Here is a 24,712-nt window from a genome sequence, read left to right as displayed (position 1 = left end):
GGAATGCCATTCAGTGAACTATAAAGTGAATTTTTTTAGTACCCATACTTATTACATTTGTTATAAATTATATTTTTATTGTCAATTGTGATATTTTTTCTTCTAATGTATGTTTTATTTACATTTTGTATGTGTTTTTATTGTTGTAATGCAGGGATCAGCTGTAAGAGAGAACTTGGTCTGAATTGATTTCCGTATAAATTTAGGTAAATAAGTATCTCAAATGGTCTGTTACTGGTTCCGTACCTGGACATTAGACAGAGAGGGAGAGCTGACAGACAGAGAGACAAGCTGACAGCAGAGAGAGAGACAAACTGACAGACAGAGAGATAGAGAGAGAAAAGCTGACAGAGAGACAAGCTGACAATCATCCTGACAGACAGGGAAACAAGCTCACACACAGAGAGAGAGAGAGAAAAGTTGACAGACAGAGAGACAAGCTGACATGCAGAGAAAGAGACAAGCTGATGGACAGAGAGACAGACAGAGAGACAGGCTGATAGAAAGACAGGCCTACCTGACATAGAGCGATATGGGAACCACTGTGTTGAGGATGATGATGTAAGACCAGAATGTGAGGAACCCAGAGAACACTGCGTTGTTGTTGCTGACTGGTCTTTCCCACGGGAGATAGACCTGGAAGCTCCTCCCGACCTCCTGCTCCCAGATGGTGTTCCCAATAGCCAGGATCACACCCATGCAGACCAGGAAGCCAAAGATCTGGGAGAAGAGCACATTCGTATTCAGTATACTGTTCACACAATGTGTGTAGCATAATGTCATTGAATTGGCTGCAATATGGACTGTTTTTTTTGCATCATAAGATTATATTTTGCGAGCGTCTCACAGGATGTAGAAAATGTCTCACCCATAATACTAAAGTGTTCATCAGTTTATCAATGCTGGTCCTTTTCAATGTAGTCCTCCCACAGTTCTGCATCAGTTTAGTTTGCAGCCCTAAAACGCGGCAGGCAAGACATCACATCCAAGAGCAAAAAAGAAAATTATGTAAGACGTTTTGACAGTCACAGCAATGCAAAGCTAGAGTTAGAAATGAAACATACTTTCTTATTTAACTACTAACCAGACTATTACCCCGTTGGAGGGGAAGGTGAAGATATAATCCCCATAAAAATGAAGCCACACACTCTGAACACATTCCAAACAACTGAATCAGTATGCCTAACCAACATTTCAGCCAGTCCCCTACACCAAAACACCAACAATACGGGAATACGTTTTAGGAACTCATTGCAGGTCAGCCAATGGGCGTGTTGAACGTTCACACGGTCCATTCAGTCATACCTGCGAAGATGACCATTCCGAAGCACCAGTCGGTGTTCCGGAGCACGCAGCCTCTCAGGAGCATTTTTTCATTGTCCAGTGGGAACTTGCTGCCCCTCCAGTACAGGGTCCCTTTGAACTTGTCAAGCTTGTTGTTTGGCGCCTCACAGATCACTTCTCCTAAAGAAAAGACACAGTTGACTCATTCACCGAAAGACGTCATCACAGCAGGCCACAGTACTGTGTCTAACACAAGAAAATTCAAGTGCTGGGATTTTTGGAAACCACAATGTGTGTTGCATCCTGTTCTACTCTGTTCTACTACTGTTCTACGCGGTTATCTTTCACCACAGGAAACTTGCCAGCACAGCAGGCCGTGGCAGGGTTGTTCTGTCTGGTCTCCCTGTGGCTTAGTCAGTCACCTGTTGCATTTGATGTGCTATTGTGCCTTATGTGTCAAACACAACCCCGACCTTAATGATAAGCAGGGAATTCACAGATTTGAACCATGGGAAATGAGATGAGACAAGGGACGAGGGACAAGACGAGGGACAAAAAAAAGAACAGGACATACACTAGCACTGCTCGTTCATTTCCACTGGTTACTAAGAGTCGCTGCTTTTTCTGAATCAGTATTTGCACAGGACAGCAAAGCCTTCATGGAAATGGCAGTTCTCTAGTCAGACAACAGATCCGCCGCTTATCGTGAAGACGGTGAGAAGCTGTGGTTCCACACACCACATGTTGGATTGCCTCTAAACAATACTCAAGCATAGGCAAAGTTACCCACCCTATTCACCATAACAGACTATCCAAGGTCACATCCAGGAAGAAAGGGCCAAGAAAAGGCAATGCGATATCATCAACTATGGTCCAATTTTCTTATTAATGCATGTGGAATTAGTTCCATCATTAAAACAGACAGGGTGGGTCAATTATTATTATCACCACGGACAGAAGCTGATTTGAAATGATATACTGTACCATTGAATTCAGCCAGCTTCAATATGTCTGCTCCCAACTCTGAGGTCACAGTCAAAGCCTGGCGAACCTTCAGATTGGTCTCTCTGTGTGAATGAGATGTATAGAGAAACTTGGTTAACACTTCATACACTGCGTGCACAATTATTAGGAAATTCGTATTCCTCAAGATTTATTTTATTGTTGAACAAACACAATGCTCTCAGTCAATCCAAAATATAATTGAACCTCAAACCTGAATGTTCAACAAAGGAAACATGAGTTTTGATATTGCCTCATTCTGCTTCAGGCATTGACATAAGTGTGCACAATTATTAGCAACAATTAGGCAACTCACTTGTTTATTCAAAAAATGTTGATTAAGTGCAACAAATGAGTAACACAAAATGAAAATTAAATAAAATGTCTGGACTTATTATATATTCAGTGACCAATATAGCCACCCTTCTTTTCAATAACTGCCATTAGCCTTCCATCCATGCAGTCTGTCAGTTTCTTGATCTGTTCACGATCAACTTTCGCTAAAGCAGCAACCACAGCCTCCCAAATACTGTTCAAAGAAGTGTATTGTCGTCCCTGACTGTAAATCTCACGTTTGAGAAGGGTCTACAAGTTCTCAATAGGATTTAAGTCAAGTAAGGAAGCGGGCCTGGTCATTTTTCAGGCATCTTTGAAACCCTTGCTTGCTAGCCAAGCAGTGGAGTACTTGGATGCATGTGATGGACCATTGTCCTGCATAAAGAACATGGCTTTCTTGAATGCTGTGGACTTCTTCCTGTACCACTGCTTGAAGAAAGTATCTTCCAGAAACTAGCAGTAGGTATGGGGGTTGAGTTGGACCTTTTTTGGACCTTTTCAACCTGAAAAGGTCCAACTACCTCATCCTTGATAATAGCAGCCCATACCAGTACCCCTACTCCACCTTGCTGGCGCCTGACTGGAAGTGTTGCTCTGTGTCCATTAGTGATGGCCACAGGCCCATCCATCTGATCCATCAAGAGTCAATCTCATTTCATCTGTCCATAAAACCTTTGAAAAATATGTCTTCAAGTATTTATTTTTTCCAATCTATACACATCAACGTGTGAATATTATTCAGTGGTGTTCTTCTTTCAGCCTTCTTGACCTTGGCCATGTCTCTGAGCACTTGACACCTTGTACTTCTGGACACTCCAGGTAGGTTGCAGTTCTGGAATATGGTGGCAGTGGAGGATAATGGGTTCTTGGTAGCTTCACATCTAATTATTCTCAAGTCTTTTCTTCTCCATACATGTTTTGCACCCCAGTTGACTATTTGCAAAAAAAAAAGTTTGAGTGTCCGGTGGTCACGCCTCAATAGTTGAACTATTTCAAGAGTGTTGCATCTGTCTGAAAGGCATTTTACAATTTATGACTTTTCAGTGTCAGTTAAATCTCTTTTTTGGCCCATTTTACCTGAGGTCATGAAGCTGCCTAATAAGTATGCACACCTTGATATAAGGTGTTATTCACTGTTGCCACACCCTCCCTCAGTACACATATACCATCACCTGAAAATGATTAAATCAAATGAGCATTCACATTTATATGGTTTGGAGTTGGAAAATGTGCATAGAAATAATAATACGACCAGAATACTCACTTGCCTAATAATTGTGCATGCAGTGTAATACGTGACACAATATTTATCAGTTACTGGACAGAATGTTCCAGAGGAGTGAAATGTAATTAGTGAATAAGCAAATAGATGATTAGTTATTGACTTAAAAACACGGCTTCTTGGTGAAATTATATTACACACTGGTTCCTTGTTTATTACTAATTTGTTTCTTTAAAAAATCAACACAACACCATCTTCAGCAGTTTCAAATTCTCTCAAAAGTCAGTTTCAGAAAATAGTATACATGCTAATGTAAAGTACTATAGAATAAGATTGTGGTGTCTGGCGAGATAAACATCCATTCTTTGTGGGTTTCCTGCTAACAGTTTGTGGGCCACTGACTCATTAATGTAGTTAACTAAAGTTGTCTCTGAGTTGAAACACAGAACACCTAAATGTGGGACAAATCCTCAACCACCAGAGACTGATTTCCTGATTATGCTTGACTCTGAGGGGGCAGCAACCACAGCCCACACACTGAACAACCTGCAGCCTCTTTGCAAACAGCACACTCCCTCAGAAAAAAAACAGTGATGAGGCAACTCTGAGATTATGGCCCTGTATCCCAATCTTCCTCTGTCCAGTGTCTGTGTTCTTTTGTCTATCTTAATCTTTTCTCTTCATTGGCCAGTCTGAGATATGGCTTTTTCTTTGCAACTCTGCCTAGAAGGCTAGCATCCTAGAGTCGCCTCTTCACTGTTGACGTTGTGACTGGGGTTTTGCGGGTACTATTTAAAGAAGCTGCCAGTTGAGGACCTGAGAGGCATTTGTTTCTCAAACTAGACACTCTAATCTGTCCTCTTGCTCAGTTGTGCACCGGGGCCTCCCACTCCTCTTTCCACTCTGGTTAGAGCCAGTCTGTGCTGATCTGTGAAGGGAGTAGTACACAACAATGTACGAGATCTTGCATTTCTTGGTAATTTCTCACACGCCTTTGTTTTTCAGATCAACTGATGAGTTTCAGAAGAAAGTTATTTGTTTCTGGCAATTATGAGCCTGTAATCAAACCCACAACTGCTGATGCTCCAGATACTGAAGTAGTCTAAAGGCCAACTTAATTATCCCAGCAGTTTTCAGCTGTGCTAACATAATTGCAAAAGGGTTCTCTAATGATCACATAGCCTTTTAAAATGATAAACTTGGATTAGCAAACACAATGTGCCATTGAAACACAGGACTGATGGTTGCTGATAATGGGCCTCTGTACACATTTGTGAATATTCTATAATAACCTCTCTCAATACAAAATCTGCTGTTTCCAGATACAGTAGTGGTTTACAACATTAACAGCGTCTAGACTGTATTTCTGATCAATTTTATGTTATTTTTAAAAACAACAAATTTGCTTTTCTTTCAAAAACAATGACATTTCTAAGTGACCCCAAACTTTTGAAGGGTAGTGAATATTATGTAGTATTGCATAGGACCCCTTTTGCCTCATTCTGCTTCAGGCATTGACATACTGTGTATTCAAACATGCCCTTTTGCCTCATTCTGCTTCAGGCATTGACATACTGTGTATTCAAACATGCCCTTTTGCCTCATTCTGCTTCAGGCATTGACATACTGTGTATTCAAACATGCCCTTTTGCCTCATTCTGCTTCAGGCATTGACATACTGTGCATTCAAACATGCCCTTTTGCCTCATTCTGCTTCAGGCATTGACATACTGTGTATTCAAACATGCCCTTTTGCCTCATTCTGCATCAGGCTTTGACATACTGTGTATTCAAACATGCCCTTTTGCCTCATTCTGCTTCAGGCATTGACATACTGTGTATTCAAACATGCCCTTCTGCCTCATTCTGCTTCAGGCATTGACATACTGTGTATTCAAACATGCCCTTTTGCCTCATTCTGCTTCAGACATTGACATACTGTGTATTCAAACATGCCCTTTTGCAGACCACTGTTGTGAAGACTGGTTATTTGAGTATTTGCGTCTTTCCTGTCAGCTTGAGTGAGTCTGGCCTTTCCTCTCTAACCTCTCTCATTAACAAGGTGTTCTTGTCCACAGAACTGATTCTCACTGGATGCTTATTGCACCAGTCTGTGTAGAATCCTGAGACTGCAGTCCATAAAAATCCCAGGAGGCCAAATGTTTCTGAGATGCTGGAACCAGCTCCTCTGATTACACCACAGTCCAAGACGATTAGATCACATGTATTTGCCATTCTAATGTTCAGTCGATCAACAATTAAACCCTTTCACCATGTCTGCATTTTTATATTGAGTTACGCCACATGATTCACCCTTCGGCAATTACAAAGAAATGCCTTAAAAGGTAATGTGATGTCATGCCTATGGTGAAATGTCTCATATGTAACATCTGCTCCGCGTGGCACAGTGGCTCCCCTTCCTCTCCGGCGCTCCACCTCGCCAGTTTACTAGCCACCGGCAGGAGAGTGATGGCAGCAGCGCATCCCAAAGATGCACCGGTTTCCAATCACTATTTAGTTGTGTTTATATTCTGTTGTTCACCCACGGCACCTCATGGATTATTGTTCGTATGTCGTTACCGTGTTGCTGCGCTCGTTACACTTGCACCATGACATCATAAACCACAAGTTTCAGCCAAACAGCAATCTGTGTTCAATCATTTAAAATACATTTTTGGTGCGCTTTTCACTAATAAATCGCACCAGAATTGTGTGAATGTTGTGTCATCAAAATGCTCGTCTGCCACTGGCATATGCAAATACACAGAGTGACTTACCCATCCAGCTCAGCGGTTTCAATATAGCACAGTCCATAGGGTTCACTGCTGGAGAGAAGCAGTATATCTGCCTGTATGAAAAGAAATTATTCACTGGAAGGCAACAAGCACAATCAGTCAAGATCTTTTATTTTTTAAGTGTGTACTATGTCATGTATGCGCTGATTTGTGTCAAAGGTCATCAAAACCACTCAAATTAAAATGTGGAATTTCATTTCACTGAGGAATGATGGTGATTCTGCTTAAAGAATGTTTCAAAGTCTCATACTGCATCTTTAACACATTTCTTACAATAAAATCCCTTTCAATTAACTTCTAAATGAAATAAAGAAGGTAACATTTGAATTTTATCAAATATAAATATGAAATAAATATTTAACAAGATTAATAACAGTTGATAATCACCATGAATATAAATAGAAAAGTAAAAGTCTAGACACAAATGCTTTACTGTAATACTAAAAGCAAAAAGGGTCAGTGTAAGAACGCCTCTCATTGCAAGAAACAACCTGGATGGAAGGAAAAATATATGACATAATATTTTACTAACACATTTTTAGCTCATTTAAAGTTCTTATGGGGGCTATCTAAGTACAAAATGAATCGCTTAAAACGCAAAAAGCAACTCACCGCCACAAACTGATTGTTTTCCAGCTTGATAATGTCCCCCACACGTACATTCATCCACTTCTCATTCTGTAAACTGAAACACAGTCACTCTCAGACAGCGGCGACAGTGACACATTAAGATCCAATGTAACATTCTGGGGGTGGGCAACATATTGACACAGCATGGAAAATGAGGACACATAATTACTCTGTTATCCTATTATATCACATCGGAATCAGAAAAAGTTGCCTCTCTGCAGATCCCTCAGTGAGACGGAGAACGTTCATATAGACAGTTATGACAGAATGTATCTACTTACACTCCCCTGAGGACCTGAGACTGACGGTTGTTCACCTGCTGATCACTTTTGTACCTGAACTGGAAGGGAGGTCACAGCAATTCACAACACGGAAATGTACAGCAACGCTCATCTGGGTGACGTATACGTACAAACATCAAAGTGCAGGGTCGGCGGAGGTCGGCGGAGGTCGGCGTGAATTCAGTGAACGAACTTCACGCACTCCTTTCTTTTCTCCATTCATCAAATAAACGAACCGATATGCCCGTAATCAATTATCAGTGCCCACAGCTGACTCACGTAGTCGTCGGTGGCATCTTTGACGGCGGTTATGACCAGCACCATCACCAGGGGAACGGTAGTGGTGACCCACGGTAAGGAGGAGATCTCTGGGATCAACTGCAGAAACCAGAAGGACTGCTTTAGCACAAGGGCCCCGGGCGGAACACAGAAACCTAGGCCATGTCTTCATGCAACTGCAGGATGATCAAATTAAAATGTGTGTCTACGTCATTCCAGCGTTGTCTAGCTGACACCCTCATCCGGAGATGCTCACAGTACTGACTGCATACATTTCCCAAGTTGTTCTTTATTTAAGGAATACGGCACGAGGGTGCGTGGTCTGGGCTAAGGGCTAGATTGGCAACATACCACAAATCCCTGAGATGCCTTATTGCTATTAAGAACGGTTTACTGACGCAATTAGAACAGTTAAAAGTGATGTGAAGTCATAACTGTGATATATTTTGTCATGTGCCACAGCTTTCAGACAATCAGCAGTCAAGATTCAAAACACCCAAGTCATGATGATTATTTAGCATTGAATGCACTGATTTAACGTGGAATAAACTTAGATCTGACTTGATTATTACACACAAGCTAGAATTATTATTCCTCTGTACATTGACAATGTGATGGTGAATCCACATACCTGTAGTATCAGCAACACCAGGAAGTAGGCATTAGCCACCCTCTGGAACTGCTCAAACAGATTGATGGGCAGGAAGGTAAAGACGTTATACTTTGAGGTTTTGATGTGATTGTCCTGGGAAAGAAGAATGGTAATAATTCAGCTATTATCCATTGCAGTATCTTATAACACAGTGTATACATGTGAGTTATTCCATATATACTTTTACATTGTAATATAACAGTCTCAACTCCAGGCCTCAGGGCTCAAAGTACTGCTGGTTTTCATTCCAGCCCTCTTAATATTTACTCATTCAGACCTGGGACACCAGGTGAATGCAATAACTATCAGGTAGAATAGAAAGGAGGTAGTAGTCTGGGTCCCCAGGTTCGGAGTTCTGATATATAACATTTAAACAAAATTCACAGTGCAGTCACACACTTGTGTCACTTACAGCATAGAAAAACTTGTCATTGTAGTTCCTGTCGTTGGCTCTGACATGGCGCTCCTCCTCTATGAGCAAACAAGAGGGGAAAAAACTGTGTGGTTCAACAAGGTGACATAAAAAAACATCGTCGTCAAGCAGCTAGACAGACACTGGGGAGCGACAACACAGCTGAGGGTGCGGCAGGGCTGCAGACGAGTAGCTCCAAAGCCCAGACAATACAGGCGCGAACACCGAGAGCCGCCCGTTGTCTGCGTGACAACGCGGCCCATTCCTGCCAAGCGACCAAGCGTCAAGCGTCCCACCACCGTGACCTACCCGCCAAGCCCAACCACCTCCACGTAACAGACCGCTTTACCTTGTCCAACACCGTTGCCGCGCCCGTTCCGGCACAGCCTCCACGGCATCAACATCCACAACCACCTCTCCGCCATTTCTTATTTACGCGTCAGAAACAGTCAGAAAATAGTCCCGGCGGATGGGCCGCGACAAACTCCAAGTGTTGACTTTACAACGTCCATTTCCCCTGATGTGACAGAGTGCGTAGCCTTCTTTACCAGGCCTTAGTGCGTACTGGGGCCAAAACAATCAGGACCACCACCTGTTCTAAGACAAAGGCGGGTTAGAGTGCACCAGACTGGTGAGTCGGCATGCCCTGCTTCCTCTTAGCATCTGAGCTAATTAAGGTAATCTATCCCACGGATATGTTTTCTGAGTAGGCATGTGGACCCGTCTGTACTTGCCCTGTTCAGTTAAACAGTGTTTAATCTGCAGTATGGAATGTAACCTGTCTGGAGGCTAAGAGAAGAGGCTGGGGGCTATGAGGATTTATGCCTCACTTTGATTCATAAACCACCTTTGTGATTTAACAACACAGCCTAAACTTAAGAAGACAAAAGCACACACACACACGCGTACATCAAAAAGCCTACACCATTTAAGTAATTATTGATTGGGTTGAGCGTTCCGGATATGCAAGAAAACAAACTCCGACATTTTAGGTGGAATTCCTCAGCCAATCTGCACTCACCACGCCACAGTTTAAGGTAAATATTATATCTAGAGCATCTGTTACGTAGAGAGATAATTGCAAAAAGATCTACAGAGCAAGTACAGACAGATCCTTGACGAAAACCTGCTCCAGGGTGCTCAGGACCTCAGAATGGGGTGATGGTTTACCTTCCAACTGGACAACAACCCAAAGCATGCAGCCAAGACAACGCAAGAGTGGCTTCAGGACAAGTCTGTCAATGTCCTGCAGTGGGCCAGCCAGAGCCTGGACCTGAACCCGATCGAACACAACTGGAGAGACCTGAAAAAGCTGATAGCGGCAAACCTGGGAAGAATCAAGGCTGCAAACACTGCTGAAGTGCTGAGTGCAAAGTGCTGAGTGAAGGGGTCTGAATACTAATGTCAATATAATATTTCTGTTGACTGATTACTAACATTTTTCAAAACCTATAAATAATAAAATATACATAAACAATTGTTGAATAAGGCATTAACTTAACCAAAGAGAATGCAGAGGTGTGAATACTCTCCCATTGCACTTTTTATACATACATTATCTCAACAAAAGTGAGTACAACAAAAGTGAGTACACCCCTAAGTGAAAATGTCCAAAGTGGGCCCAATTAGCCATTTTCCCTCCCCGGTGTCATGTGACTCGTTAGTGTTACAAGGTCTCAGGTGTGAATGGGGAGCAGGTGTGTTAAATTTGGTGTTATCACTCTCACACTACCTGATACTGGTCACTGAAAGTTCAACACGGCACCTCATGGCAAAGAACTCTCTGAGGATCTGAAAAAAATAATTGTTGCTCTACATAAAGATGGCCTAGACTATTAGAAGATTGCCAAGACCCTGAAACTGAGCTGCAGCACGGTGGCCAAGACCATACAGTGGTTTAATAGGACAGATTCCACTCAGAACAGGCCATGGTCGAACAAAGCAAATTTACGCTGTTATACAAGCTGTACACTCACTACTTTACATTGTAGCCAAGTGTCATTTCTTCAGTGTTGTCACATGAAAAGATACAATCAAATATTAGCAAAAATGTGAGGGGTGTACTCACTTTTGTGAGATACTGTATATATACTGTGTATACTCTATGTCCATTCTTTAACTAGAAATAACATAAAAAGCACTTAAAAAGAACTGCTATCGCCTCTTTGTAAATGGCAGTCCATGAAACCTAAACTGGTTAGGGTATCACATTGCGAAAAGGTGTTCGTTGAAATCTGACTTCATCCTGATGCAGCTATGGACACAAGCACACACACTACATCAACAAAATGAAGCGTTTTTTGGCCTTTACAACTGTTTGCTTTACATTAACCATTTTATTGCTACAGAATGGCAGAGTCCAGACCTAGAAACAACAGTACGGTCCAGGAAAGACAAATTATCCTTAGATTTTACATAACTGCCAATTTCAGACAAGTTCAGCACATACACACACCCCCCCCCCCCCACACACACACACACACACGTCCACACATTAACACCCACACATAGTGAAACCAGAGACACCTTCTCTGCACTCATTTAACACCTTAACTTCCACATGCTAGCATCCATGGCTGTAGTGACGAATAATTGATGTCTGGGCTTTGTTCACTTATTTAGTTACAGACCAGGGTTCAAACACTATTCTAAAAACACAATTTTCATACACTTTAGCTAAATGTGATTGAACAAGCCTGTTGCAACAAAACATGCCAAAAAGTGCCAACTGTTAAAAACCTGGCCTTTTATGCAGGTTTCAACAGACATTAGCATACATGATTTCATATGATATTTGCAGAAAGGTGTCCCTAGCAGCCATTTGGGCCACCATTGAGTCAGGTGTGAAATATAATCTATGTCAACAGCAGAAATCAACAATCACTACACTCTTTACATTACATAAGCTTGTTTATGATAAATATCAATCGTGGTGTCAAATATACAGAGTTAAAATGAGGCCATATGTTAAAATAGGAAGGTTTCACCTTTAAAAGGATAGTTCCAAATGTTGCCATATAAAGCATTTTGATGTATTTGCGTTGATAAGGGATACTGCAAAGTATTGTTAGCACAGTTGCTTACTAATCTAAGGGGCTAGTAAGCAACTTCCGATAGCTAGCAGTGGCTCGTAAAATCACCTCTAGCGTATTTAAACTGAATGTAGAGATATAAAAAGGTATCCATGAATACTCCCGACTCGAGGGAAGTAGATAATGGGCTTGATTGCCAAAATCCAGAACAATCCTGTTAATGATTTTCCAGGGATTCTGCCAAGCCTATTGGCATTCTGTTAATCAATACACTGAGTGCCAAAGGGCCAGTAACCTTGTAAACCAATTGCGTGGAAACGGTGCAAAACATTTCAGACCCAAAAAGATACCCTTCTATAGCCACATACTCTCTGTTATAACACAGACAGCGCAAACCCACCGTGATACTCAGTGGGCTATACTGCTGTAGTATGAATTGCAGGAAATGCACACGTTTAGATTAGTCAGGGTTTGAAAAATATAATATAGGTTCTAAAGTTTGGAATTTCCACATTCATACGTCAGACCAAAAATGCATTTAAAAAAAACATCCATCACCAACCAGATAATAATTCACATTTTCCTGTTTCTTTTCCTGCTGTTCCAATTATTATCTTACATATGTGACACCAACAATACACAGTCCACATAGCCTGTATATAATACATACAGCCTATATGTGGACCATTCAATACACTGTCCACATATCCTGTATATAATACATACAGCCTATAGGTGGACCATTCAATACCTGCCACAAATCCTGTATATAATACATACAGCCTATAGGTAGACCATTCAATATACTGTCCACATATCCTGTATATAATACATACAGCCTATAGGTAGACCATCCATTACACTGTCCACATATCCTATATATAATACATACAGCCTATAGGTGGACCATTCAATACCTGCCACAAATCCTGTATATAATACATACAGCCTATAGGTAGACCATTCAATATACTGTCCACATATCCTGTATATAATACATACAGCCTATAGGTAGACCATCCATTACACTGTCCACATATCCTATATATAATACATACAGCCTATAGGTAGACCATTCAATACCTGCCGGTGCCACCATCCCCTTCATCATCAAATCGAATCTAGGAAATAGTAGTTGGCTTTCCAGCGTCCAAGCGGTTAGCAGGGTACTCCCAGTGGAAGGACGTGAGTAGATTTTATGTGGAGGTGATATGCCTCTGGATAGGTGATAGAGGCAATGATCCCGGGGTTGGACAGGGTCACAGAGGAACGGCGCCTCGCCACACGCAGATATTGCATTACAAGGCCACATGCACCACACACACACACAAGAACGCCCATACGAGAACATCACGGAGAACACACACACACACACACACCACAAACACACACCCTATTCCCTAGTGCACTCTTTAGTTTTTTGTCGGATCTGATCAAAGTAGTACGCTATGTAGAGATGATAGTGCCACATAGAACAAAGCCGTGAAAATAGATGAAGCTGTTTCCAACATTTCCACACTAGATAAAAGTAAACACGCTGGACATCTCGGCAACAGCTGAACTGCGCCCCGCCCAGTATTTCAGTGGCGTAGGGTGTCACCATGCTAACTGTGAAGAGGGTTTACGCTACGATGATTACAGTTCAAAGGAGCAGGACGCACGTCCGAATATAATGGTAGATGTGCAAAGGCAATAGTCAGCACACAACAAGGTTGTAGACATAGAGAGCAAGAGATGCCAGGTACACCAGATATGTCAATCTAACTTTATTTCCATGTAAATCTCTCACGCAGTGTGTATGAAAGTACCATTTATGGCAATAGTATGAATAAGTTATACGTAGAGGAAGAGATGCTAATAATATTAAAATTGAGTAAAAGTAAGAAGAGGGGGACAATGCCGGAGCAAATCTAGCAGGGTCTTACCGATGTGAATATCACTGTTGGACCATGATGCCATTGTATCAGGGGACCTCCTGCCGTAGCCAAGTGTTTTTCTGCAAAACAAGAAAATGACCTTGTCAGTGTTCAAAACAACCTTGTCGAGGTTCGAACAGTACTTAGGGTCGGAGGGGGGGTATAAAATTGTGGGGACAGTTGTGGTTTTTTTTGGCCATCGTTGGATGCTAGTGCATTCAATTCCTCAGCCATGTTAATCCTTTAGGAGGTTCCTTCTCTGTTTAGCTTAAAATGTCAATAAATAATTATTTCATTACTTCAGAAGGGAAAGAGAGCTCACATGAGAACAACTCCACAGCAGTTGGGCAAGAGGTGAAATGCTCCAGAGAAACTCTCGCCACAACCATTCCCTTCTCATCGCAGCACTCAAACTACCAGGAGGTGTTTTTGTCAGAACACATGTGCTGGAGGAGAGTGCATTCCCCAACAACCAACCACAATTAAGTTCACAGGCACCCCACCTACCACAAGGAGTCTGTCCAAGCAGTGTTGGTATGCCTCCACCAGCATTCAAACACCTGGTCGCAGTGACGCAGTTGTACTGTTGCTGGTCAATTAAAGAAAGTTTGAACCAATAGAATGTCAGAATAAATGCTGGTTATTGACAAATGAGAATGTGTTTATAAAATAATTCACAATTTTCTATTGCCGGACTATGGCTACATGTCACGTTAAAAGAAAGTCATGAATGCAAATAAATGGTCAACTGTGCAGGTTTTAAATAACTACTAAAATTGTTAAGCCGTTTGAAAATGCAGACGACCTCTTATTAGACTGTAAGGTGGATGACATTTGCAGTGGTCCTTAACAGAACTCCCGTTTACCTTAGAGCATCTGAACAAACCATGCACTGACTACAGGGTTGCCAGATTTCATTGACTGTAAACAGAACAATCACCCGCGGACTCCACAAAAAAGCCGCTAAAATAGCATTTTTTCTATACAACCCTATCTGTAAACCTGCCCACCCAAGGTCATTTTTGCCCACACACTGTCATTTAAAATATCCTAATTGAGCAGGAAATCCCACAATCTGGCAACACTGACTGACTATGATTTCACTAGCAACAAGCCTCTTCAGATATATATATTTTTTATAACACCTCAGTAAATATCTTATACATTTTCATACTCAGGGCTGTATCTCATTATCTCAGTGACAAACCAATCACCAATTAAAAATGTGTCACACAGCAAATCAATCACAGATGACTGACACACAAAAAACTCTTGAAACCAAGTGAAAGATAATGCAATTTATACTGAGGACTCATTCTATGATGTCACCGCTGTATGAAGCTGAAAGCTAAATATAGGATGAGGTATAGCAATATCTAACTGAGTTCTGTGTCTAGGAGTGGAGTAATGGCTCACCAGTCAACCAAGAGTGCTGCATAAAACTGGCCTGTGTGGGAGAGTGCAGAGAAAGAAGCCGTTACTCCAAATGTACCATCCGAAAACACGTTTGGAGTTTGCCAAAAAGCTTAACTGTAGATGCAGGTTAGATGAGACCAAGATAATGCTTTTTGGACCAAACTCAAAGTGGTGTGTGTGTGGCGCAAACGTAGGACTGCCCATGCCTCAAGACACACCATCCCTACAGTGAAGTATAGTTGTGGCAGCATCATGCTATGGGGATGCTTCTCATTAGCAGGGACTGGGCATAACATATAAGAAAGAATGGATAGAACAAAATACAGGTAAATCCTCCTTGGGAGGTAAATTTACCATTCAACTGAACAATTACCCCAAGGTCAAAGCAACATTGGATTGGCTCAAGAACCAAAAGGTTAATATTCTACAGTAGCCCAGTCTAACTCCTCATCTCAATCTTATTGAGAATCTGTTGCACTATTAGAAAAATCAGTACCACAAGCATTGTCCAATCTACCTGTACAGCCTGGAGCAAATCTACCGAAAGGTTTCAGACACTGAAGACTTTAGAAGACTTTAAGATGTTATTGGTGGCTTTACCATATATTACAGCTTTTCCCGATTGCTCACAAGCATCAAACAATACAGATGTTACAGTAACAAAACTCTTCACAGTCAGCAAAATGGAATTGTATGTGAACCAAACTGTTAATAATTTCTCATTGCTTTCACACAAAATGCATTCACTGAACACATTCCCCAAAATCCATGAACTCTTTTCTCATTCAAACTCAACCATCTACAAAACAACATATTCACAGCACATGTTTTCTCAAATGCTTACACACTGTTCTAAAAAACTGTTAATAACACATTCAAAACCGAATGATGGCAACTGGTGTGCATTTCTGCAGTAACCAGATTGAAATATAAACAAAATGTTTGATATTTGTTAGAAAACTGACCCAAGTGTTGTACACTGAGCCCTTTGAGAGAAACGGCGAATGTGTGAAAGAACTCCAGTATCAATATATCCAGTTAAGAAGTCTGTTCAATAACCAAACAGGGTATTTACACATAATGTAAAGTACTGTAAAACTATGGATTTACTGTTTTTTTAGAGAGTAATGGAGATGGAAGCCAGTCAAACTGCACATTAATTCATCTTCATGGATGAAGCTGGATTCAACCTGGCAAAAACACGCCGCAGGGGAAGAAATGTGATTGGATAGAGAGCCACCATGGATGTCCCAGGCCAGAGAGGAGCTAACATCACAATGTGCAGCACTGTCCAATTATGGTTTGCTGTTACACAAACCACTCATTGGCCCCTACAATACACAAAGGCTAGTGATTATACTATACTTGTTGATGTTTGTTTTTGTTGCAGACCTGGAATTTGGGTAAATTCGTTTTCTGTTTGAACTTATTATTTTTCAAAAGTAAAATTTATTATATGCAAAGATGTAAAAAAACTTAAGGATATTCCTTCAAACTGCGGTGTTTGTGATTCATTCTTGTTCCATATACTTTAGTCAAGTCATTAAAGTGAGGGTTTTTTCTTATTCTATGATCAAATACTGATTTATGTATTTTTTTTTTTTTTAAACCTACAAAATAAAACTTAGTCATTTATGAAATGACCCCTGTTGTTAGAGTTTTTTAGGTCTGTGTGTTATGAGTGAGAATTGTTGACAGTGTTTTGGTGGAAAAGCTTGTTTTTAGACATTTATTACAGTTTTTTACAGTCGCTGGGACACATTTCCCAATACTTAGGTCACTTTTTCAAAACTCTTCACACAGTGAGCACAACAGAAGTATAAGTGGGCTAAACTGAGGATCAGTTATCATTGCTTTGGCACAAAATGCATTCAATGACTACATCTTTCAAATTACATTAATTATTTTCAACAACCGCCAAAACTCTGTGTACTTACAGGCCAATTTGCACATGCTTACATACTGTTTTCAAAGCTGTTAAACTTAAATTCAAAACAATAACGTAATACGAAACTGAATAAGACAGCAATTTGCTACAATTCTACAGTAATATTTTAATGAAATATATTTTAAATCAGTGGAAGAAGAATAAGAGGAAGATCAAGAGCTGTAGTCTCAGATGAGATCAGAGCTACTGTAATTGATCATGTAGTAAATCATGGTCTCTCAATGAGAGAGGCTGGTCAGAGAGTGCAGCCAAATCTGCAACACTCAACAGTGGCATCTATTGTTAGAGTTTTCCGGCAAACCAACAGGTAACTTGTATTCTGCAAGGGCATTTGACTGAGTTGCACATTACAGAAGTAAATAGACTTTTGTGTAATTACTTTTGCATATCTGCTTAGGACTCAATGGTTACCTCACACAGGTGGGAGAGGAAGGATGTTCACTGATGTGCAGGAAACTGCCATTGTTGATATGGTCATCAGAAACAATGGCATAAAACTCACTGAGATTCGAGACAGAGTCTTGGCAGACAACGTTACTTTTGCAAATATTCACAGTGTAAGCATAACAACTATTTCTAGAGTCCTGAAACAACATCAGGTAAGGATGAAACAGTTGTACATTGTGCCTTTTGAGAGGAACTCTGAACATGATTGGGAAGAGAGCCACAGTGGATGTCCCGGGCCAGAGGGGTGCCAACATCACGATGTGCGCAGCAATATCCACTGATGGACTGCTGTTACTCAAACCACTAATTGGGCCATACAACACTGAACGTCTCCTTGCGTTCCTGCATGACCTCTATGGAAGGGTTGTGCTAGGTGAGGAAATGGATGGAGAGAAAAAATCAGCCAACATTTATACTTGTATGGGACAATGTGGCATTTCACCACTCCTGTGCAGTCACCGAGTGGTTTGAAGCCCATCCCAGAATGGTGTCACTTTTCCTCCCACCTTACTCTCCATTCCTCAACCCCATAGAGGAAATATTTTCCTCATGGAGGTGGAAGGTTTATATACCACCATCCACATGATCAAATATCCCTCCTGGACGCAATGAACGCTGGATGCCTGGACATATCAGAAGATTGTCAGGGATGGATTAGGCATGCCAGAAGATTCTTTCCTAGGTGTATTGCCCTAGATAACATAAGATGTGATGTGGATGAGAACCTGTGGCCAAATGGAGAAGACCGAGTAGATTAGCATTACTATTGTATCTGTATCAGTGGATGGTGTGTATACAAATTCTTGTATTTTGGAATTACTCAGCGCAAAAAAAGAAAAATTAATAAAAGACATAAAACATATTGTGGCTGATTCATTCCAGTAACATATATTGCAGTGAATTATAAACAGAGATGTGTCCTTGTTTTACACAAGAAAACATTGTAAAATGCTACCTGTTGTTAGTGTTTTTTAGGTCATTGTTTTGTGGGTGACAAAGTGTGTTTGTTGTCTGTCAACCTTTGCTAGTGTTCTGGAAGAATTAGTTGATTTGAGATATGTATGAAGTGATCGGTAGTTTTAGTGCATTTTGAAAGTGAAATGAACTGCTGTGCCGAGCTGAAAGGTGGTTTGGAGAACTGTGTGAAGAGTTTTGAAAAAGTGACCAAAGTATTGGGAAATGTGTCCTAGCGACTGTAAAAAACTGTAAGCGTTTGGTGGTTTTAGTGAGTTTTGGGGGTGAGATTAACTGTTTTGCAACGATGCATGTTGGTAATGCACACTGGGTGAAGAGTTTTTTCATTGTGGTTTTAGTACTTACCGATGCTTGTAAGCAATCGAGAAAAACTGTAATATGTAAGGGTTGAATACTTATGGATGGGCGGTTTCAAACAAAATATTGAAAGACAGACAATAATTTCCCGGGAGACTTGCAATGTTTCTGTAAAGTCCCGTACAGCAAACTGCTCACGGGAAACCTAACAGGCTTCTTGCCTGATTTTGCACAGTACAATAGAGATATCGCTAATATGAATCCTCCTCAGACGCAGGGCTTGGTCTCATGCGCAGTACAATAAACTGGTAAACGAACTCAAAGTGCCGAATTGCTTTTCTAAACGACTGTCCTTTCTCTCATCTCTCAGATAAACCAATTAACCTACAATGACAAAATGTCAGTTGCAGTAATTTCTTGAGTTCTCTGGATGACCCACTGTCCATCACCTTACCTCAGGTTAATAGCAAATACTGTTCTGTAGCACATTAAAGAAAAACAATAATGGAAAGTTTTTATCAAAATTATTTACTCCACCTACATTTCTTTCCAAGTGGATGGTCTGACATTAACATTTAAGCTCTCCAATATGTTAAAATTCAAATAAAAAACAACCCCTCATCAGAAAATATAAACATTATACTACAACGAATTTACAAATAAGTAAAAAGGTGTGAACGAGGTGTGAACGAGTTCTCACAAAAGATGAGCAGTCTCCTTGAGGATTGGATTTTGTTGTCTGTTTTTGAATTTATACACCCATGTAGTCTAGTCAGTCAATTTCTCAGCAAAATGTTTTTACGGTAAAGACTATGTTTGAGACTTTAACATTGATTGGTAGCCTAACGTTGTAGCCTGTCGAGGCGTCTTAAACATTCTTGATGCATTAAAGCTAGCTTAACGGGGTTTCAACCTGGCTATTGTCGATAGCCTAACGTTACTTACGACTCACGACATCGTAACCGAATTAAAAGAGTAGCCCTGAATACAATTGTTTTTACTCACCTACGGCATTGTCCATGCAACTGGAGACGGTGTACCGGTATTCCCCGGTAAAGGAAATTAGGAAGATGTAGGCGCATCCGCAGCCCTTGCGACTCTTTGTGCTTCTCACTCTCACATTCTCTTTTTTTCTCTCTCTCTCACACAGACACACACACACTTTGCTCAATGCCGCATTCAGTCTTTCCAGAATGAAGCAGAGCAAATGATGGTATTTGGAGTGTCATGTAATTTAGTAAAATAACATTAGCCTATAGTAATGCAAAATAGAAAAGCGAAATAGAGAGGAAAAACCTGTTTTCAGTGTCTTCTCTTTTTGTCTATGTCAATATAAAAAGGGTAGGCTATGACAATCATAAATTTTTTTATGACTTAGTAACTATCAGACACTAGCCAGAAAAACGCATTTAGGAGTTAGAATTTCTGGCTACGTTAATGTAGTCATTAGTCAAATGAAATAATATATAGGGTGATATCAGGTAAATTAGGCCACTTTTTGGTAAATCGTTTGGGACAATAATACAATACCATATATGCCTTTTCCATGTGTTTTTATGATTAATAATAATGTTTTTGATAATTATGTGTTGAAATTATTTAATAAAATATAATTATTTAGGCCCTACAGACCTAAAACATCAGCTGTGCCAACTTTTTTTGCATGAGCAGTTTCAGGTAAAATGGGCCAGTTGTTTCAGGTATAATGGGCCAGTCAAACTGCAAAGGGAAATAGTAATTTATCATCACACAGTTGCTTATACAGCCACATGCTTTAAACAAACATGTTCATATGTGCCATTAAGAGGTCTGTCATCAGGCTGTCCAGGAGGCAACTCAAGATTTCAACAAGCAGCCCAAATGTTTACAGCCTGGGTCATACCTGCTGGGCCCCGAATATATTCCTAGGCTTGCAAATTCCTAGACGTGCAATGTCTCGCAACTTTAGCGAACGGCGAGGAAGGGCTTGTATTAATGAACAGGCCAGGATATGCCACACTCCACAGACTGAAGACTAAACAAACATTCACAGTGGGGAAAACAACAAGCCCAGCGTGAGGGAGAGAGAGGGGCAAGCAGAAACGACAGTGTGTCTGTACAGCTTGTGTCGTGCAACTGCTAACTTTATATGTTCAGTGCATTTGAGTTGTAGTCAGTCTGTTTCAATTGCTTGTGTTCATTGTTCTCACCTGTGTTTTGTTTTGCCCTCATCACCTCCTTATTTAGTCTCCCAAGTTCCCAATCTGTTGGTGGTAGATTCATGTGATGCCCCTGTTTTATGTTTTGAGCCTTTATTTACTTTTATTTACTGTTACAGTACTAGAGACATGATCATCTGTGTAATGCAATGTCTTGTCATGAAATATTGCACATTCACCAAAGAATGATTCACCAATTCCTCTCTGGTTTTATTGAATTGCCTAATTTGGTGGTTTAGAATGAGCCAGTTTCTGTCCACATGTACTGCTGCAGCATGGGTTTCAATCCCACCCACTGCTCCATCAGCAACAGCTTCTCTATCCTTCCCCCGTTTCTTGCCAATAAAGCTAAAAATGCCAGAAAACCTATATTTCCAACATACTTTCTCTTGGCCTTTATAGTGTGTTGTCTATTGGAGCTATAATACAACCAAGGGGACCTATCAAGGCTGTGTACATGAAGATGTTTTTTAAGTAGATGTCTTTGATCTGGGGAAAGATGGTATTTTCCCCCCCATGACAATCGATGTGTCCGTGTTCCACAGGGTGTTGCTCACCTACACCTTCTAATCCTGTATCACAGGGAAATAAAGATTCCCGGCTATCCATCAGACAAAACACAGAAAACAAAGACAATACATGATATAAAATCATTGGCCAGATGTGCATCTGACACATCTTGATCTTCAGCTCTACAGTTGCAGAGATATTGTGGGGAGTGTCACAATGGTTTGTTTTCCAACTCTACAGTGGGGAGAACAAGTTTTTGATACATTGCCAATTTTGCAGGTTTTCCTACTTACAAAGCATGTAGAACTCTGTAATTTTTATCATAGGTACACTTCAACTGTGAGAAACAGAATCTAAAACAAACATCCAGAAAATCACATTGTATGATTTTTAAATAATTAATTAGCATTTTATTGCATGACATAAGTATTTGATCACCTACCTACCAATAATAATTCCGTCTCTCACAAACCTGTTAGTTTTTCTTTAAGAAGACCTCCTGTTCTCCACTCATTACCTATATTAACTGCACCTGTTTGAATTTGTTACCTGTATAACAGACACCTGTCCACACACTCAATCAAACAGACTCCAACCTCTCCACAATGGCCAAGACCAGAGAGCTGTGTAAGGACATCAGGGATAAAATTGTAGACCTGCACAAGGCTGGGATGGACTACAGGACAATAGGCAAGCAGCTTGGTGAGAAGGCAACAACTGTTGGCGCAATTATTAGAAAATGGAAGAAGTTCAAGATGACGGTCAATCTCCCTCGGTCTGGGGCTCCATGCAAGATCTCACCTCGTGGGGCATCAATGATCATGAGGAAGGTGAGGGATCAGCCCAGAACTACACGGCAGGACCTGGTCAATGACCTGAAGAGAGCTGGGACCACAGTCTCAAAGAAAACCATTAGTAACACATTACGCCGTCATGGATTAAAATCCTGCAGAGCCCGCAAGATCCCCCTGCTCAAGCCAGCGCATGTCCAGGCCCGTCTGAAGTTTGCCAATGACCATCTGGGTGATCCAGAGGAGGAATGGGAGAAGGTCATGTGGTCTGATGAGACAAAAATAGAGCTTTTTGGTCTAAACTCCACTCGCCATGTTTGGAGGAAGAAGGATGCGTACAAACCCAAGAACACCATCCCAACTGTGAAGCATGGAGGTGGAAACATAATTATTTGGGGATGCTTTTCTGCAAAGGGGACAGGATGACTGCACCGTATTGAGGGGAAGATGGATGGGGCCATGTATTGCGAGATCTTGGCCAACAACCTCCTTCCCTCAGTAAGAGCATTGAAGATGGGTCGTGGCTGGGTCTTCCAGCATGACAACGACCCGAAATTGGGTTCAGTCTCCAGACCTGAACCCAATAGAAAATCTTTGGAGGGAGCTGAAATCTGTATTGCCCAGCAACAGCCCCCAAACCTGAAGGATCTGGAGAAGGTCTGTATGGAGGAGTGGGCCAAAATCCCTGCTCCAGTGTGTGCCAACCTGGTCAAGAACTACAGGAAACGTATGATCTCTGTAATTGCAAACCAAGGTTTCTATACCAAATATTAAGTTCTGCTTTTCTGATGTATCAAATACTTATGTCATGCAATAAAATGCAAACTAATTACTTAAAAATCATATAATGTGATTTTTCTGGATTTTTGTTTTAGATTCCGCCACTCACAGTTGAAGAGTACCTATGATAAAAATGACAGACTTCTACATGCTTTGTAAGTGGTAAAACCTGCAAAATCGGCAGTGTATCAAATACTTGTTCTCCCCACTGTATGTAGATAGACTTTCTAAAAAATCATTAGAAAATGTTTTTGCAGTCATATGTAACCCACCACACTTGGACACAAACTTGCTGAATAGGCTTGAAGCAGCCCTTGATTCTCCTGTGTTAAAAAATTATATAATCTTGACTTGAATGCATTTGTTGAATGGAAAAGCCATGTGTCCTCGTTGCCAATACAAAGATAAGTATTCATCAACATTCTGTTCCATCACAATTGTCTTGTAAAGTCTGTGTTTTACAAGGGTGAGTTCATGTTTAAGAACTGTCCATACACCTTTTCAAGGGGCAAATATTCTGACTCAGAAGGATTGTTGTTTAGTTTTGCTGTGGATCAGTGTTGGTAATGGAGAGGTCCTCATGGTGCAACAGGTAATATTCTCAGAGACATTTAGAAGGGAAATGTGGAGAGCCTGTAGTAGATTGACAAAATCTAATAAACTCTGTACTTATATCTTTTCACTGCTGCTCCTCTTTAATAGTTCTAATACTCTAACTCTCATTATGGGGGCAGTAAAGATGTTTGTTGAATGTTGCTGCACCAGTTAGTCAGCCACAGATAATGAGAGAGGGCACATCCATATGTCCTGAAATGGAGTCTGTGTGAATAGATTGAAGACACCCTTGATTTTAATCTGTTCAACTAGGCGGGTCTTTCAAAATTACTGGCTGACCAGTTATGTCAACACAGTTCATCAGAAGCTTTCTGACTTTATTAATATACACTGCTTGCATATTTACTTTCAAAGGACACCAGGTGAGAGCAATAAACTTACCCTTGCACTAGGCTGTAAACTTTTGACACCGATGAGTGAACGCTTAAATTGCGGTGCAGCAATAGCCGGTTGGCTGCAACAATTGATAGTGCCACTTTAGTTCGATTACAGGAAGGAAAAACGGAGAGGGACCTGAGCACTCCCCAGGCTACATGCTAGGTGCATTTTTACTGCCCTGTCCTTGATACAGAGGAAATGTGTACCAGCACAAGGCAGTCCTATTTACGCAACAACCGCTGAGTTGGTTTTGTCTCCCCGAAGAAAATCGAGAGAACGTCGGAGGGGACCATCAGTACTACAACTCGGGACGGACAAAGAATGAAAGTGGCTGCAGCACAAACTTCTCCCAGGAAGTGGTCTGCCAAAACATGATATTGTTTTAATAGGTGGGGGTTGCTGCTATCCACTGCTATGTGGTTGATGCACAGCTGTACATCTCAATGAAACATGGCGAAGCCCCAACAAAACTGTCTAATCCCAAAGTATGTGATTCAGACATAAGGAAATGGATGA

General features: G+C 41.0%; 1 protein-coding gene across 8 annotated transcripts in view; it reads right to left on the bottom strand.

The window, feature by feature from the left end:
- atp8b4 (ATPase phospholipid transporting 8B4) overlaps window positions 1-20,036 on the bottom strand; it is a 33,566-nt gene extending 13,530 nt beyond the window's left edge. For 2 of the 8 annotated variants that reach the window (XM_020040619.2, XM_020040620.2), the window contains exons 1-11: window positions 13,009-13,716; window positions 8,894-8,952; window positions 8,461-8,574; window positions 7,830-7,928; window positions 7,551-7,609; window positions 7,252-7,324; window positions 6,622-6,692; window positions 2,269-2,351; window positions 1,306-1,464; window positions 869-957; window positions 518-720 (exon numbers count right to left, since the gene is read on the bottom strand). In XM_020040619.2, the coding sequence (XP_019896178.2) occupies window positions 518-720; window positions 869-957; window positions 1,306-1,464; window positions 2,269-2,351; window positions 6,622-6,692; window positions 7,252-7,324; window positions 7,551-7,609; window positions 7,830-7,928; window positions 8,461-8,574; window positions 8,894-8,952; window positions 13,009-13,276 (1,277 nt within the window). In that variant the 5' untranslated portion in view covers window positions 13,277-13,716. Of the gene's footprint in view, window positions 1-517; window positions 721-868; window positions 958-1,305; window positions 1,465-2,268; window positions 2,352-6,621; window positions 6,693-7,251; window positions 7,325-7,550; window positions 7,610-7,681; window positions 7,929-8,460; window positions 8,575-8,893; window positions 8,953-9,242; window positions 10,467-13,008; window positions 13,717-13,850; window positions 13,922-14,348; window positions 14,410-19,929 lie in introns of those variants that run through there. The other 6 variants (XM_010883723.4, XM_020040621.2, XM_013138958.3 and 3 more) reach the window with 6 other exon arrangements.
- Window positions 20,037-24,712: the final 4,676 nt, after the last annotated feature.

The sequence above is a fragment of the Esox lucius genome, chromosome 19, assembly GCF_011004845.1.
Source record: "Esox lucius isolate fEsoLuc1 chromosome 19, fEsoLuc1.pri, whole genome shotgun sequence".
Classification (NCBI taxonomy): Eukaryota; Metazoa; Chordata; class Actinopteri; order Esociformes; family Esocidae; genus Esox; species Esox lucius.
The sequence above is the reverse complement of the archived record's forward strand: the minus strand, read 5'-3'. Positions and strand labels throughout refer to the sequence as shown.